The following is a 16868-nucleotide window of genomic DNA, read 5'->3' on the forward strand; positions in this document are numbered from 1 at the left end:
TTCAGACGATTGTTGATATATGACCTTGAAACAACTTCTAGAATAATCCGCTGTATTATGTGTCCTGATAAGTATAAAGACACTACGAATTGCGAGTTAATTATAAATTAAAACAACATCGATATAACATGATAGTAAAACACTGTTTATTATTTAGTTTGTCATAATTTATGTGTATTTAATTTTTCATATATTTTGTTTCAGTAGATTATGTATGCATATTTCATATGAACATTTATATTATTTTTCAGTCATTAAAATGTAATAAAACAACATATTAGCACTCAGATCACCGTTATCTTTGTCTTCTAATTTGTACTTCAAGCTTCATTATTAATATAGCTGCGTGTCATTCTTTGCAAACCGTAAAGAGGCGTCAACATAGGTTTTTTAAGTCACTCGAGTTAAAGTTTCAACCGTTAGATGCAATTTTAATGCGACAATACATTTGCATATAGGTTGTTCGCGCTATTGTCACGTAGATCAAATAGTGAACGTGTTTAAAAAAATATAATTTTGCGTTCATTTTAATAAATGTTATACTTAACTATATTTAAATTGTTATTATAACTCGAATATTTAATAAAAATTAAAAATATGTTATGTAATTAGTGTTATGAAATAATTAGATTAAATCATATTTTAATTTATAAATATATCGAAAGTTCATCTTCAGATTTTTTAAAAACATTTTTCATATAGAAAGTAGTACGATCGTAACTTAAGTAGTACGTAGAGTCTTAATTATACATTAAATTAGTACTAGTTTTGATAAACACTTTGATCAATTCACAAGCAAACCATGTACAAAATAAGTACATCGTTATGTATTTTTCAAGTTTTCAAATTATATTTCATATAATATTATTTCAAAAATTCGACTAACTTAAGTTGAAGAAACGTTTATGTATTTTATTTATTTAAGTAGGTATGGTTTGGTTCGCCTCAACTTTATGATTTTCAGCGAATTATCTAGTAGTCGAATTGTTCTTCATGCGATTTTGTAGCCTACTTTCATATTTTATGCCAAAATTTCGATAACTTAGTGGATTGCAAATTTACTTCATGAACATTTCTGGTTGTGTATTGGTAAATCATGGAAGAACTTCATTCTGTCAGTGTCTAATCGATAATCGATTTCAATCTCATTCTCATTCATCATGATTTATTTCAATCGTATTTTTCTTAACCACATAAAACTATATACAATTTATTATTGACCGAAGTCAATCTCTTTGATATTCGGTTAAGATGGAGGTATATTTCAACTAACAAGCACAGCAGTTTTAATGTTGACTCCGCTGTGTTAATATTTGTATCTAAATTTATGTTTCCAATTTAATATACTATCGAGATGAATTTTAAATCTGAACATCCCTCAAGTGATATAGTTAGGTTGCTGTTTTTCGCCACTATGCAAAATTGGTATGGACATAAGATTTATTAACCTGTATATTTACCGCCAGATGTCATACTATATGTTAAAATTTCATGACATAAATATTAGAGGCACTAACTGTTATTGCATCATTATTTGACAATAAATGTAGATTTATACATAAACTACCAAAAATGTTAAAAGACGTTAAAATTTTCCTTACACGAGTTAAGTTATATTGGATTGGATTAAAAAAAATCCGGATATATAAAATAACTTAGTCTGTGTCACCAAATTCAAGTCTCTTCACTGGCGATATAACATTGTTTGCTCCGCAACTTCAGAAGTTAACAATATAGTGAAAATCATAAATAAATTAACAAAGCAGTCTCCGTTAATTGTTTTGTTGTTCTCTAGATAATCGACAAACTGATTACACTGCACACTTGCCAAAGTACTATATAATTTCGAGTTGTTTGGTTCTATATTGCATCGAAATATTTTGCGCTTGAACTATTATGTGAAACTTGTTGTACTGTGATGACTCTATATTTCTCCATATGTCATATGAATTATATTTTAACATCGTAAACTAATATTTTAAAATTGACACATGTCTTTGATTTCATAGCAAGTCATCGCATATAAATATATATAAATATATATATATATATATATATATATATATATATATATATATATATATATTTATATTACTCAATAATATATTACCATATTACCTAATAATATCAATTTGGGTTTCGTAATCAAGACGAAACTATATAGAATAATTACATAGAGTGGTAAAAACTGATATTACTCGTCTGTATATATCTTAGGTTTTTGAGAAAATATGAAAAACCGGGTTGGAGGTTAAATTAAAGAAACTTCATCCATCTTCCTCATTTTGAGCTCCTAAAATCTTATAGATAAACGGTTGATTTAGAAACAAGAATACACTGAACTGCATCTAATATCACTATCCATTTATCATTATTTTAGTATACTGCTCATATATCGGATAGAAAAGTCACTACAGTGGTACATATGTAGACGACATGCTAATCTTGTATTTCAATATATATTAATCTTGGTACCCAACGACTATCCAATTGCATGCATTTAGACATTACATAACTTGGAGAAGCTCGTTCACGTTACACGGAAACACTCTGAATTTAAACTGTACTAAATGTATTGACTTATCGGACGCAAATCGAAGTTATGCTTAGAAAATACAGTATGGCAAATCTATATTTTATTGTCTATATTCAGGCTCTTTCAGGCTCTTTTTAACAATTTCTAAAGTGGGTCCTAATTTGGAAAACTGAATTGCAGTCTCTGGTCTTCGATAAATTCCACTTAACCTAATTATATATCATCATTTGTATTGCTTTCCTTTTTAAATCAAAATAACTTTAATTTACCACATCTATTTGTGACTCCTCCAAGCAATATAGATCTTCTAATTTATAGATAACTAAATCAACCATCAGAGAATTTTCAGTTGTGACCATTAGAAAGCGAATTTATGTACGACCAAACGATAGAAAATTCCATATTACGACATCCCAATGGCGCCCATCCATAGTACACTCCATGTCTTGTTCTGTTCGACATTCACCTTTTCCGTTCATTGACACACTTCTTGAGTAGACAGTGATTCTGAAATGAACGAGATCGAAACGGAATTGACTGGGTTTTTTATAGGTCATTTTTTCAATGCAGGCACAGCTCTGTATTTATCGAATAATTGATTGAACGGTTTTCAAAACAATTTCCGTTTATTATCTGCCGAATACCTTTTTATTAATGCTTACGAGTGATTTATTTGTTAAAAGAAATACATAAAATGTAAATCCGTACGATAATATTACTAAAATACAATATTAATTTATTAGTGTTCTTAAGAATATGGTAATAGTATAGTTAATATTACCATATTAAGTAAGATAAAGAATATAAATAATTATACCCTTGATACCTTGATCTTAATAAGTAATTACCAAGAATGTAATTAATAACTCTACAGTAATCTGGTTCTACATAACTTATTTTAAATTAAATTTTAATATATCTATTTTAAAGGCATATTAAGCAAACATAACATTTATCAAAGGATGTTATGGATGGAAATAGTATTTATTAATTAACTAAAATATATAGCATGTATCCGGGCCAATCTTGAATCTTGATCCGCCAACAAGAGAGTTTGAGTCATAATTTAAAATAAATATGTTTACAATGCGGATTTATACTAACGTTAGTCATATTTATTTAATGATATTCTAGCAACAACTACAACCAGACAAGCTGTCAGAATATTGAAAACTGGGTATTGATGGGTTATACGTCTATTATACTCTATAATTATTTTTGTATTATTTATCAACAGTTAATTAAATATTACATTTTCGATAATATATTGTGAAAATGTAGCTTATTATATTTAATATACATTATATTTTTCATAATATCTATGTATTATTTTATCAAGAAATAATGTATATAAATTAATACAAGTTAATTCATTATATTTATTATTTTAGTTAATTCTTTATACAAGTTAATTCATATAACAGGTAACAAACTTGAATAAATGCAAAGTACCAACAATTTTCAATCTGAATTACAACGTTTAAATCATTCACATCTTTGTACACACCCGCCAAAAATTGTTCGATCACCAAACCACTAGTTATTTATTAACCGACTTCAAAAAAGGAAGAGGTTCTATGTTTGATAGTAATTTTTTTAATGTATGTTCGCCGATTTCTCCTTTATATTAGACATTTATTGCTGAACTGATGTAACGGAAGACCGAAAGCCGTTCAGTGCAAAAGCAGTTCAGTTTGCTTCTTAAATACTATAACTTAACACTTAAACACTTAAATACACACTGAGAAGCCGTAGAAATATTGCAGGCAACTGCTTTTATGGTTAGAGGTTCACGTTACACGCGAAGATCGCGGGTTCAATTCCCGACTGGGCAACGACTTTTTGTTGTTGTTTTAGTTTGGTTAGAACATTTGTCAAATCACCAAGGTTATGTAGTGGACCCTGGCGCCTGAAGCGTTCTTTCTATTTAGTAATTGTTTCTTTATTCCTAATTTTTCTCATGTAAAGGCTGCACCTTTACATGGCCTACAAATTGTAATACTTAATAAAATAACTGCGTAATTTATTGAGTAAATATTTAACACTAAAAAGAGAAAAATAAAATATTTTTAATAAAAAATATGCATTGAATTGCTGAGCCCAAATAATATAAAAATAACAATATAATTTTGTGACATATACACAAAATTAAATTACGAACAAAACAAATCTAATTTTTTGCTTCTACCGACTTCAAAGTTCTCAGTGGTAGTTAAAATAATACTTTAAATAGATAAATAGGTTTACTATGTACAAAAGTCGGTTAAATTTTTTGTTAAAAATATTTTATGTGATTAACAATGATATTCGGGAATACATTGGTGATGAGCTCGTCTTTTGATGAGGGGAAATTCGCTTGAAATGAGCTGATTGGCCGATTGGGTCCTGTGGTTCTTGTGTTATAATAGGTGTAAGTATCCTGCTTTTGTATTAAGTATTTAGATAAGTAAACATAATTTATAAATTATAATATTATTATTATTATTATTATTATTAACCTTCGTTCATGAAGACTTTAAATACAATAACTAGAAACAACAAATCATCAATGACTAACTATAGCACGACTGGTACGGCCCTGCTTGTTCCGTAATAAATTCTTAGATGTTTATATGTGGCTGGAAATCACATCTCTATAGTCATCTCCATCTCCTGAGTCAAGTCACCACTTCATTCCGTTAAAATAAAATAGTTTTAAAGTAAATTAAAACTATACATGTTTCATAATTTATGTATTTAGGACAACTAACAAATAGCAAAATAATTATATTTGCAGAAAACCATATAAAAACCATTGAGAAAAGAAATTTGCAACATTTAAAAATTAACAAGGCAGCAAACAAACATTGCTCTGTAGTAAACAATATGGCTTTTACAAAGTATTATAGTGATATGACCGAAGCTATATGTTCGAAAGGCCATAGTTAATTAATTTTATATGAATTTACATAATGAGGAACCCAAAATAATCCTATAATATTAAATGAACTAATAGTAGGAAATTGTATTATGATTGACTTATTAGTAATTATATGACATACGATTATATAGTATATAATGATATAGTACATAGATTCTGCTTTGATTTCTTATTACACATAATATTTTGAAAATCCTTAAAAAGTTTAAGAAAGGCAACATTAAAGTTATTTAAATTATGGAGAAAAGATATGTCACCATCAGTTGACAATAGTTCCGCGATAGCAATTTGCTTATATTCTAGATTAGTCCTAAATGCCATATCCGGTCAAAAGTGTGTCAAACATCCAGGAATATTGCTGAGCAATCTTTATTTTCTTCAAATGCCTCTTCAAAACCGCTCTTAGTCTGCGCACATGTCCACTGTTGAGTGCTTTCGAAATCCAAGCGGGAAATTTGGAATTTTTATAGGTGGTTTAATACGTTTTAACAGCAGATTCTCTAATAATTTTATAACGCATATACCAGCGAAATTCTGCCGATTTGTCAGGTTTTTTAAGCATAATTATTTGGGCAGTCTTAAAACATTCCGGAACATTCTTCAGTCTTAAACAGGCATGAATATGTATGATAATATGGTAATTGCTTTTCCTGAAAGCTGTTACATCAACTCAGGTGAAATATCATCAATTCCAGGTGCCTTTATAGGATTGAGTTTGTTATCTATTTCCATGGCAACTTCCATTATAGAAACATAGAGCATATATATAGAAGCTTTACTTAAATAGGCGATATCGAGGAAATGTTTTGCGTGGTTCATTCAATAGTGGCTCTGAAACCACTTTCTTGATAGGTTCATTCGAATGACCTACAAAGGGATATGATTGTCTCATTTCTATAACGCGATTGTTTGTTTTAGTTTGTTTAAGACGCCATTTTTGTGTGTCTGCAATAAGTGGTTTGTAAAGTGCGATTAATTTAAAACTTAATTATTTTGAAGGGGTTCACTTAGTAGAAACAAATTTATATTGGTTAAGGTAGTTATTGTTAATATTTTGGCTTAATGCTCGTTAACCGAGATAACATTTTTAACAACGTTGTTAATGAGATACATTAACACAAAGTAATATAATACAATTTGCAAACCAACAAGATAAACTTGATTTTATAGACTTTATTTTTTTTGTTTTATTATATTGTTAATAGATGCTTAAGCTCTCTTTTTAACTCCTCGATTTTACCATAATAGGAGCACACCAGTAATCTTGAAATATATCATATATTTTAATTTTTTTCTTAAAAGTATTAATTTTTGGTATGTTATCTGCATTTTAACGTATATCATAAGATTTAACTATCCGTTCCATAATTTTCGCAATAAGATTGTAAAAATAATAATAACTTGCCTCAATACATTTTTGTATTGAACAAGTAAGTAATATAATAATAGACACAGACTTTCAGCTGTGCTTCATTCAGTATGAGGGAACAAAAGACAGAAACGTTAATACATCCTATTTCAATTGATAGCACTAAAATAAAAAGAGCTATAGACAATTTTGATTATATTTGCCACACAATCAAGTTAATCAAGTTAACGCTCTATTACTCTATGTTGGAGAAATCAGAATTACATCAACAGGGTTTTGTTACATTGACGATATTAGTGGTAATTTATTGTCAAGTGTGTTCGTTACTCATAAACTGAAATAAGAACAAAATTCCTCACGTTTTAGTGTCTTTCGTGACGTGCAATATATAGCCAATCTATATTCATGTGGAGCATTGCAATGTGTATTAATTCTACGCAAAACGTCAGTCATGCGTCGAAAAAAAAATATGCACGATGGAGGAAAGTTATGGTTGTGGAAGAAATGTTACGGTCATGTATTATTAATTACGGAACGATCTTTTTTCTTGAGCGTTCACAGACGGCATAAAAAACGGATTTTAAGGTCGACATGTTGAAATTGTAAAATGTTGCGGTGCGGAATTTATGGGTGTCGAACGTTATTGGACACTGGTGCTACTTAACCTATCATGTAGACTTAATTTAAGTGCATTATAAGACAGAACGGACAATAACGTTCCTTATTTAAATTATGCCCGTAACCTTAATCGTCTGAAATGAACTATTGCGGGGTAAGCAAGCATTATTGTTGTGTTATAAAAATTACTTTCACTTAATTGTTAGTTGATATTGTAATAATAATAATAGATAAAGAATAAAAATTGCTTATGTAAGTTTTTAAGATCCCCGATATTGTTTTATCTAGATATAAAACCTATAAGATCTATAATAAAACTAGCGGACACATCAGATATTCTGGCCGAACATTGGTATTCTATTTTGATGGAATATATATATATATATATATATATATATATATATATATATATATATATATATATATATCGATCTGATTTTATAGATAGTTTGTACTAATGTTTGTCTTTGTCAACCATAAATAGATTTGCAAAAATTTTGGATCGAAAAACCAATCGGGTATCGGATAGCCCTGAATCTTGATGCTGATTCAAAACTATGACAATCCGCATTCTGAGTTTACGAAATTTAAGCATAAAAATGTCGATTGAAATTTAACTCCATCCAGCGGTGGCATTTGCAATGTTTCTTGTGGCATATTTAATAATGGTAGTGAAATTTTCTCTTATGCACAGCTAAGGCCGGCTAATTCCCCTTTATACTTAAATATATGACTTTATTTTTATGTTGCCCATGACGTCTATTTCGGTATCATATTCGAACCTAACATCAACTCTCCTTGTCTCAATCTATTAGCTCCAAGACGTATATTGCTCGTTGCTCTCGACTTTCATTTACACGTGTGTTTGCAACCTGGTCTCTTAAAATTACATTTTCTGTCAAGTGTTCTTCTGTAGTTCTCTAGTAGTAAGTATTTAACCGAGAGTTACGGACTCTTTCACCATTATGTGTACATAAACATATATAACTTGTTCGTCATCGAAGCCGTGGCAGTTTGTTTAAATAAATACACAAACTATAAGTATAAAACACTTTCTAAATTAAAATTAACAACAATGTAGACGAAATTTCACTAATAATATTTAACTCATCGGAAATCAAACTGGCAATGTCAATATTTCAAAATACTGCCATATATTTGCTATGTTATTCTTATTATCCAGTATATTAATATAAATTACAAACACTGTTTAATGCAACATACACTATATCCCATGAGGTACTAGAAAATGGGGTATAAACAATGTAAAAATTTTAAATAATAAATCAGAACAAGCTAATTCGTGACTGTCACTTGGAATTCAAACAAAAACACTCGTCGATCGATTTGGTCCATAGAATAGCGTACATCATTAGACGTTCTTTGGAACAACCAAAAATATGCTGAGTAGTTATTCTTAGCGCAATACAAACCTTTGGACAAACTTTGGCATGTAAGCTTGATTAATAATGATTGATTAATAAAAAGTAAGTAAGTATACATGTATATGATAAAGTTAGTAAAACATTTCCAAAGCTATAGGTGGAGATATTAATACCCTATATATTCACAATTATACAGAAAAGTGAATATGATAATAAATATTTTGAATTGAAGTAAATAAAGCAGGAGTTCCCCAAGGTAGCATCCTTCGACCTATCTTCTATATGCTCTGTACCAGTAATATACCTAAACTGAAAGTAATTTAGATAGCTATTTACAGATGATATAAGACTGTTAGCATTGGACAAGAAACACCTATAAAGGAACTTAAAGCAGTTAGCAATAAAATGGTACTAGACCGAACCAAGCTTTAGCATATAAAACTAGACAGGCTCAAATCTGTTTCCATAAACTTCGTCAAAAAAATAATACTCCAACAATACATCGGTCTTCAACTTAAATGGCACAATTGTACCATATAATAACGCCGAATATTTAGCTATGATAATTGAGTTCAAATTGAAATGGAAGAACTATATTTAGAAGAAATTAGCCGAGCTACAGATAAAATATAGACAGCTATATTTAATTTTGAATCCTAATTGAATCCTCCCTTTGAATAAAATCCTAAATGTTAATTTAAATTAAAAGCCTGTGTTGCTAACCTAGCTTTATTTTTATCCAGTGCCAACTATATGGTAAGTTAAATTTATTTATTTTATTTATTTATTTATATAAACGTCAGCCTCTTGATCAACATCTTAAAATACTACACAGTAGATTATAAACGGTAGAATATATACAATAAAAGTTTTCAATTATACAATAATAGATGTATGTTATAATTGTTGAAGTAGGTCTATGGTCTTTAGACAGTCAATCAGCAGATTCAGGTTGCTGAGGTTGGACCAATTGTTCCAGTGTTGTCGGCATCTCAAGTTGTCTCCTAAAATCAACATATTTTTGGAAGCCCAGTAGGGTGTGTCTGACGCTAAGTTGAATCTGACACAAACCACATAAGGGCGGGCTCTGTCCCTTCAACAAATATTCATGTGTCAGTTTACAGTGCCCCATTGGCAGTCGTGCAAGGACGCTTGACTTGCATCTACTCATGTTATTATGGTGTAGAGATTGATAAAAGATCCTCTTGACTTCCCATAATTTATTGTTTTTTATGAGAAGGTATCATTCTAATTGGGTCAGTTGCCTATTTAGGCCCTTCATATAGACTTCGACATCTTTTTTGCTAAACAGTTCGTTTAACTTGATCTTAACTCTTCCCTACTTGCCAGATGGTCGGCCCTTTCATTTCCAGATATTCCTTTATGTGGGGGGACCCAGAGGTATGTTATTCTTACACTCTTAAATTCTAACTTTGTCTGTATCTCTCTGATGTATGTGACCAGAGGGTGGACTGTCCATGTCGATCTTAAATCCTCTAGGGAACTTATGGAATCCGATACTACTAGTATGGATTCGCTAATCTGTGATTCTTCCAAGGCAGATAGGGCCATATATATAGCCAGCAGCTCCGTAGTGAAAATGCTAGTAAATGATGGATGCCAAAAGTGTCTCTAGAGTAGACTAGACGTATAAGCAGCACCCACAAATTTCTCACGTTTTGAACCATCCGTGTAGATGATAAAATGATTTAAATAGTTCTCTTCGATTATCTGTCTAAAGAAGCTTTTTATTGTAGAAGAACTATTTGTTTCCTTATTCAGAGAGGAATTCATAGAAAAAAAGGAATTCATAGAGAGATTTATGTGTATTCTTGAGAACTGCCATGGTGGTATTAGTGATTCTGCATTTTACATCTGGGATCACAATCATTAATCGTTTACACATCCTCTAGAAGATTAATGAGGGGCTTAAGTGCCTCTTCCTTATATTGGTCCAGTTTGTCTTAGGTAGGAGAAAGGTATTGAGCTAGTCCAACTCTGGACGGAATTTGAGGGAGCTTGCATAGTTTAGTAGTAGGAGCTCTCGCCGTGACTCGAGTGATGAAATATGTGCCTCGCACTGCAAACTTTCGACCGGACTAGTGCGAAATGCTCCCAATATGATTCTAATAGCGGCGTTTTGTATGGGATCCAATTTCTTCACGTATGAAGGTGGCGCGGTAATATAACACTGGCTTCCATAATCCAATTTGCTTCTTATCAGCGCTTGATATATATTGCTCAACGATGTTCTGTGTGCTCCCCAAGTGATGTTGGAAAGGGTCTTCAGTAGACCTAAGTCTGCCAAACATATATTCTTGATATAATTTATGTGTGGGAGCCAGTTGAGCTTGTGGTCGAACAGCAAGCCAAGGAATTTGTGTTCTGGTTTGTTTATTAGGTTCTTACCCTCCATCACTAATGTTGCTATTCGTAAACAGTTCCTCCGTCTACAAAAGTGAACACTCACGGTCTTCTCTGTTGAGAACTTCAACCCATTCCGTCCGGCCCACGCAGGCAGTTCATAAAGGCAATTCTGTAATAGGGATTGGCTGTACTTATGGTTAGTATGTTTGTGGTAGATAACCACATCATCTGCATAGATTCGGGCGTTGATATAAGTGGGAATGACTTTGTTATGGAGTTCATAGCAATTATGAATAGTAATGGGCTAATACAGGAGCCCTGAGGTACACCGTTGGTTTGGTGATATGTTGTAGATATTACTTCAATAGCCTTGACCCGGAAGCTTCTGTTAGTCAAGAAAAATGCAATGAAGTCGAACATTCAGCCCCCTATTTTCCACTTAGATAGTTGTTTCAGGATGCTATCGATGTTAATGTAGTCAAAGACCTTTTCAAGTCAAGAAAGACTGCAGTCAGATGTTGTCCCGTATTAGGCCTCACAAAGGTCCTCCTGAAACCCGATCAAGTAATCAAGTGTAGAGTATCCTCTAATGAAGCCCTTCTGACGACTATTTAGTAGTCTATGCTTTTCAATCACATATATCAACCTATGACACACCATACGCTCAAATACTTTACATAGGTGACTGGTTAACGCGATAGGCCTGTAGCGGGATACTGAATGCTGTAATTTACCTGGCTTATATATAGGGACTAATAGGGACTGCTTCCACGACAAAGACAAATATCCCCTCATTCAAACTTCATTGTAGATATTAAGCAAATGGAAGTGTTGCGATTGAGTTAGGTTTTTGATGGGAAGCAAACGTTATCTAGTCCGGAAGATGTGTTTCTGCCCTCACTCATGGCCTTATTAAGCTCTTCAATTGTGAATGGAATATTCAAAAAATCGTGTGCATTTTTGCTTACCCCATAATTGCTGTTCATCTTTTCCTCCTTATATTTGTTTAATATGGAATGATAGTGTGCTGCAAATATTTCAGTCATTTCACAGGGGTCTTCAATACGTCGACCTCCATCAACCATTACTGGTATTTTAGATTGCGAGGTGCCTTTTAGTATGCATACTTTCTTCCATATAGTATGTGATGAAGTTTGGGGGTAAGACTACTTGTAAATTTTCTCCAAGAGCTTAATTTGGCTTGCCGAATAGTTTTTCTCGCAATTGCCTTTAATCTTTTGTAATTTTGAAAGAGTTCGGATGTTGGGTTTAGTTTGAATTCATTAACGGCCCTTTTACTATCCTTTATTACCCTAGCGCAGTCTTTATTCCACCATGGTACCGGTAATTTGTTTGATTTTGTAGTGTTAATAGGAGTAGATCTTATGGCTGCATTGATAATGGAATCAGTGAATTCTTTTACGATTGTGTCTATATTTTTTGTGATTGGATGGTTTCAATCAACGATCTATAAAAATGTGGAACGCTTCACGATTTTGCGTGTCATCCTTGCGCAGGGGCCATGCTAATCTTCTCTGTATCGTTCCAATGTAAGTTATATTAAATTATAACAAAAAAAAAAGAGATTATAAATGTTTTATGTTATATTTTCGATTTTTCTTTATAAAGATTAGGGTTTATCTGGGCTGGATCTACTACTTGACGTAAACTCTTAATCACTGTCCTCAGCATTAAGTTTGGAAAAGTGATCAATTTGAAAAACATTCAATATGATATCCGGTCTTACCCAGCCTGGTAACTGGCGCGACTGACATTATTTTCATTTGTCGGCTTTTGGAGTCTTGTATTTTAGACAATGAGAATCATAAACAATAACAAACAATAAATTTACGACCATGCCCTAGCAAGACTCGAGCCCTCGATTATCTTAACAGTAATAGGATTATTCGGTTGCCTTGACTGCTGCACTAAACACGTTGGCAATATATTATAATTGTTATTATTTTAGCTGTGGCACTATTTATAAATTATACATTCGATTACTATTTGGTAAGTATAAATGTAAGTTTAGGTTAAACATTTTGAGCAGTTGTGGCAAAAATGATTGGTAAATTACAATATTATATAATTAGCACCATTATTGCTCGTATCTTGAGTTTAAACATTTATTTATATTATAAAATATTAATTTCAACATATTATCAAAGTGTGACTCAGTAAAACTAAAACGTTGAACTTTTATTATAAAAATAAATAAACCATCAACAAAAAATAACCTAAAATTTTGAAAGGTTGGACAAAGAATAGATTATTGTAAATAGTGAACTGTTAAAGCTAGAGTCACACTTGGTCGCACCTATCTACACGAGCAATATTGCTATTTTAAATACTTTCATAAAAATTTAAATATTCTTGTCAAAAATCATAAGAGCTTTTTAATTATACATGACAAACTAATATATAATCAATCTCCTTTATAATATAATTAATGTTTGTTTTTTAGCATACCACAGTTTTGTTACTGTTAATATTATATACAATAAAACTAATTAACTTAGGAAGGAGACTTACCTTACAGCTGCACAATAATGCAAACTTTCTATAGGGAAAAATCGTGTAATTTTCTTATGGTTTTCGTCAACATTTTCTAACAGAATACCATTTGACCATACGCTTAACCAACTGTCAATTCCTTTGGCACCAGTGGCTCCCTGAAATAATAATACGAATAACATTAGTACAGTAAAATTTAATAATTAAAGTATAAGAATTACTCTAACGTAATTTGAGAAATTTGTATTTCAAGGTCGACATTTTAGTAAGGTTTATTTTTAAAAATGATATAGGAAATATAGGATGTAATAACATGATGGCGTAATAATACACGAATCAAAGGTTTTATTATTTACATCAATCAAAATTAACCATTGTGTTTTTTTTTTATTAATGTTGTTTTGTTTATGAATGTAATTACGAGTTTCTAAAGTAACGTTTTCATCAATTATTTTATAATCGGGTTTAAAAAACAAAATGTATTTTTATGTAATAGTCAGAAGTAAACTTACACATTTAATTTTGAAATTTAATATATCAAATTTATAATACAGACATAAGATTGTGGAATCACAGAGGGTAAAAAATATAACAAATTACCATAAAATAGTAACTTTTTTTAGATTAATCTTCTCTTGGGTTTTAAAAATTAGGCTGAAAAGTTATAGGTCTTAAAAATTGGACCTATTAGTTATCTGTTCTAGTTCTAGCCTTTTCCTTTATGAAAAATGATGTTAACAGTTAAGTCAACTGTTTTCTATTTGTTTTGTTATACAGGGTGTTCATTGATATATTTTATATTTTGAATTCGTATTGCGCGATAATGATTAATGCAGGATAGTAGTGATACAGAAACAATATCGATATATCGATATTTTCTGAAAAAAATATCGAAATTTTTAGCCTATATATCAATATTGTTTTAGCCATTTATCGATATTTTTTTCTCTGATATATCGATATAACGATATTTTTTTACAAATATCGAAAAATTGATTTTTTTTTTCGGTGGCCAACACCCCTATAGGATTGAAATCAAACGTGCTTTCGAGCAGACAATGCGAGGCCGAATTTGTTAAAGTGGGCAAAGAAGTTGCTTCATGCTATTCAGCTCTCAGTGAACCAACGGCGGGACCTGCAACTAAAGATTCAAAGGAAGGAAACGAAGTGGGGATACGGGAATCAGTTCATGCAGATTTCACTAACATTAGAACTAGGTAATTGGGAATAGCTGGATTTGGGCATACGTATTTTATTAACATTGATTGAGTGATTTGATCGTACAAACTCAATAAATTTAAAACCATTTATCTTAAATATTTGATTATTGTAATAGTTAATGTTATAACAGTATAATAAAGATCTGGCAAATTTGAAATAAAGTCTCAAGATAAAAACTAAAATGTGTGTTTAACCAAATAAGTGCGGATTGCTGTAGAGTACATCGATATGTTTCTAATTATACAGAACATACAATAAAACATATGTTGTGCAAGTACGAGCAAATAGTTAATTTAAATATATTATTATCATATATATATATTATATAGAACAGGTCAATTGAAATGTTCCCGGCCTATCATAGTAAAACATATTTTATTGGCAAATTTTTTTTTATTCAACGTAATTCCCTTCAAGGGTGATACACTGATTATAGCGACCCTCCAACTTTTCGACACCATTTTTGTAGTACGATTTGTCCTTTGCTTCAAAATAGACCTCAGTTTCGACGATCACCTCTTCATTCGACGAAAATTTCTTCCCAGCAAGTATTCTTTTGAGATCTGAGAGCAGGAAATAGTGGCCGGGGCCAGATCTGGAGAATACGGTGGATAAGGAAGCAATTCGAAGCCCAATTCATAGATTTTTGACACGGGGCATTGTCTTGTGAAGCAGAACTTTCTTTTTCTTCAAATGCAGCCGTTTTCGGCAATTTCGTCTTTCAAACGGTCAAATAACGCCATGTAGCAGTCGCTGTTGATGGTCGTTCCTTTTTCAAGGTAGTCAATGAAAATTATTTCATGCGCGTCATAAAGTACAGACGCCATAACCTTGCTAGCTGACTGTTGCGTTTTCCCACGCTTTGGAGTGGATATATTGTGTGCAGTCCACTCGGATGACTGTCGATTGGACTTCGAGGTGAAGTGATAGAACCAAGCTTCATCCATTGTCACATATCAACGTAAAAACTCTAGTTTATTACGCTTGATTGATCTTCAAACACTACTCCGAATCATCAACTCGTCGTTGTTTTTGGCCAAAAGTGAGCTCGTGCGGCACCCACTTGGCACAGAGCTTTCTCATACCCAAATATTAGTGAATGATATGATGTACACGTTCATTTGATATCTTTAGAGTGTCTGCTATTTCTTTCAGTTTCAATTTACGGGCATACAAAATCATTTTGTAGATTTTTTTAATGTTTTCGTCGGTAACAACTTCTTTCGGGCGTCCATTGCGTTCACCGTCTACGGTGCTCATTTCACCACGTCTAAACTTAGCATACCAATCCTGGATGGTTGATTTTCCTGAGACAGTGTCCGGAAACTCGGCATTAAGCCAAGTTTTTGCTTCAACTGTATTTTTTCCTTCAAAAAGCAATATTTTAGCAACACGCTAAATTCCTTTTTATAAATGTTTTCACAATATCAAAAATTGCTTCACTCATAATGCTATTATTCACAAACTAATGATCCGACAGCTGTCAAATTCATAGACGCATCTTTTGAAGGTTAGGGCTAACTAAAAACATATGGATTTAATAACTCGTATCTGATATTAAAACAATTCTTTTTATAGTTTTAATAGCTTAAGATGTTTTTGTAGTCTTCCTTAAAATTAAGCTCATCCAGTGCATATATTGAATCTTAATTTCCTAGATCCTCCCTGATAAATACAAATTTGCCACTATTTCCAAGATGTTTGGATTATTGTGAGTCACTGTCTTTCAGATTTGTTCCAGACTTAAAACAGAAAAATATTTCGCAATTGTTGCATTTTCAGTGCAAGAACTCCGATACAGGAACTCTCTTAATAAAGTTATACTATTAAGCGTGTGTTTGCCACGGTTTAGTGATTAAAATTACCCTGCATATTCATGATTCGATAACTAAATCAAGCCTGACAAGGTTTGCCTTATAGACATTGCCTTTTGAGATT

At 31.6% G+C, this 16868-nt stretch overlaps 1 protein-coding gene and 1 pseudogene across 4 annotated transcripts in view; both read right to left on the bottom strand.

Annotated features, from left to right (window-relative positions):
• The window catches only part of LOC143193577 (uncharacterized), a 98657-nt gene that overhangs the window by 32399 nt on the left and 49390 nt on the right, over nucleotides 1–16868 (bottom strand). For all 4 annotated transcript variants that reach the window (XM_076399877.1, XM_076399876.1, XM_076399875.1 and 1 more), the window contains exon 3: nucleotides 13728–13867. In XM_076399877.1, the coding sequence (XP_076255992.1) occupies nucleotides 13728–13867 (140 nt within the window). The remainder of the gene's footprint in view (nucleotides 1–13727; nucleotides 13868–16868) is intronic.
• Nucleotides 12668–12766, bottom strand: LOC143194501 (uncharacterized; annotated as a pseudogene).

This window comes from Rhynchophorus ferrugineus, unplaced genomic scaffold (genome assembly GCF_030347505.1).
Source record: "Rhynchophorus ferrugineus isolate W39M unplaced genomic scaffold, kcgeb_rfMv2 rfM3, whole genome shotgun sequence".
Classification (NCBI taxonomy): Eukaryota; Metazoa; Arthropoda; class Insecta; order Coleoptera; family Curculionidae; genus Rhynchophorus; species Rhynchophorus ferrugineus.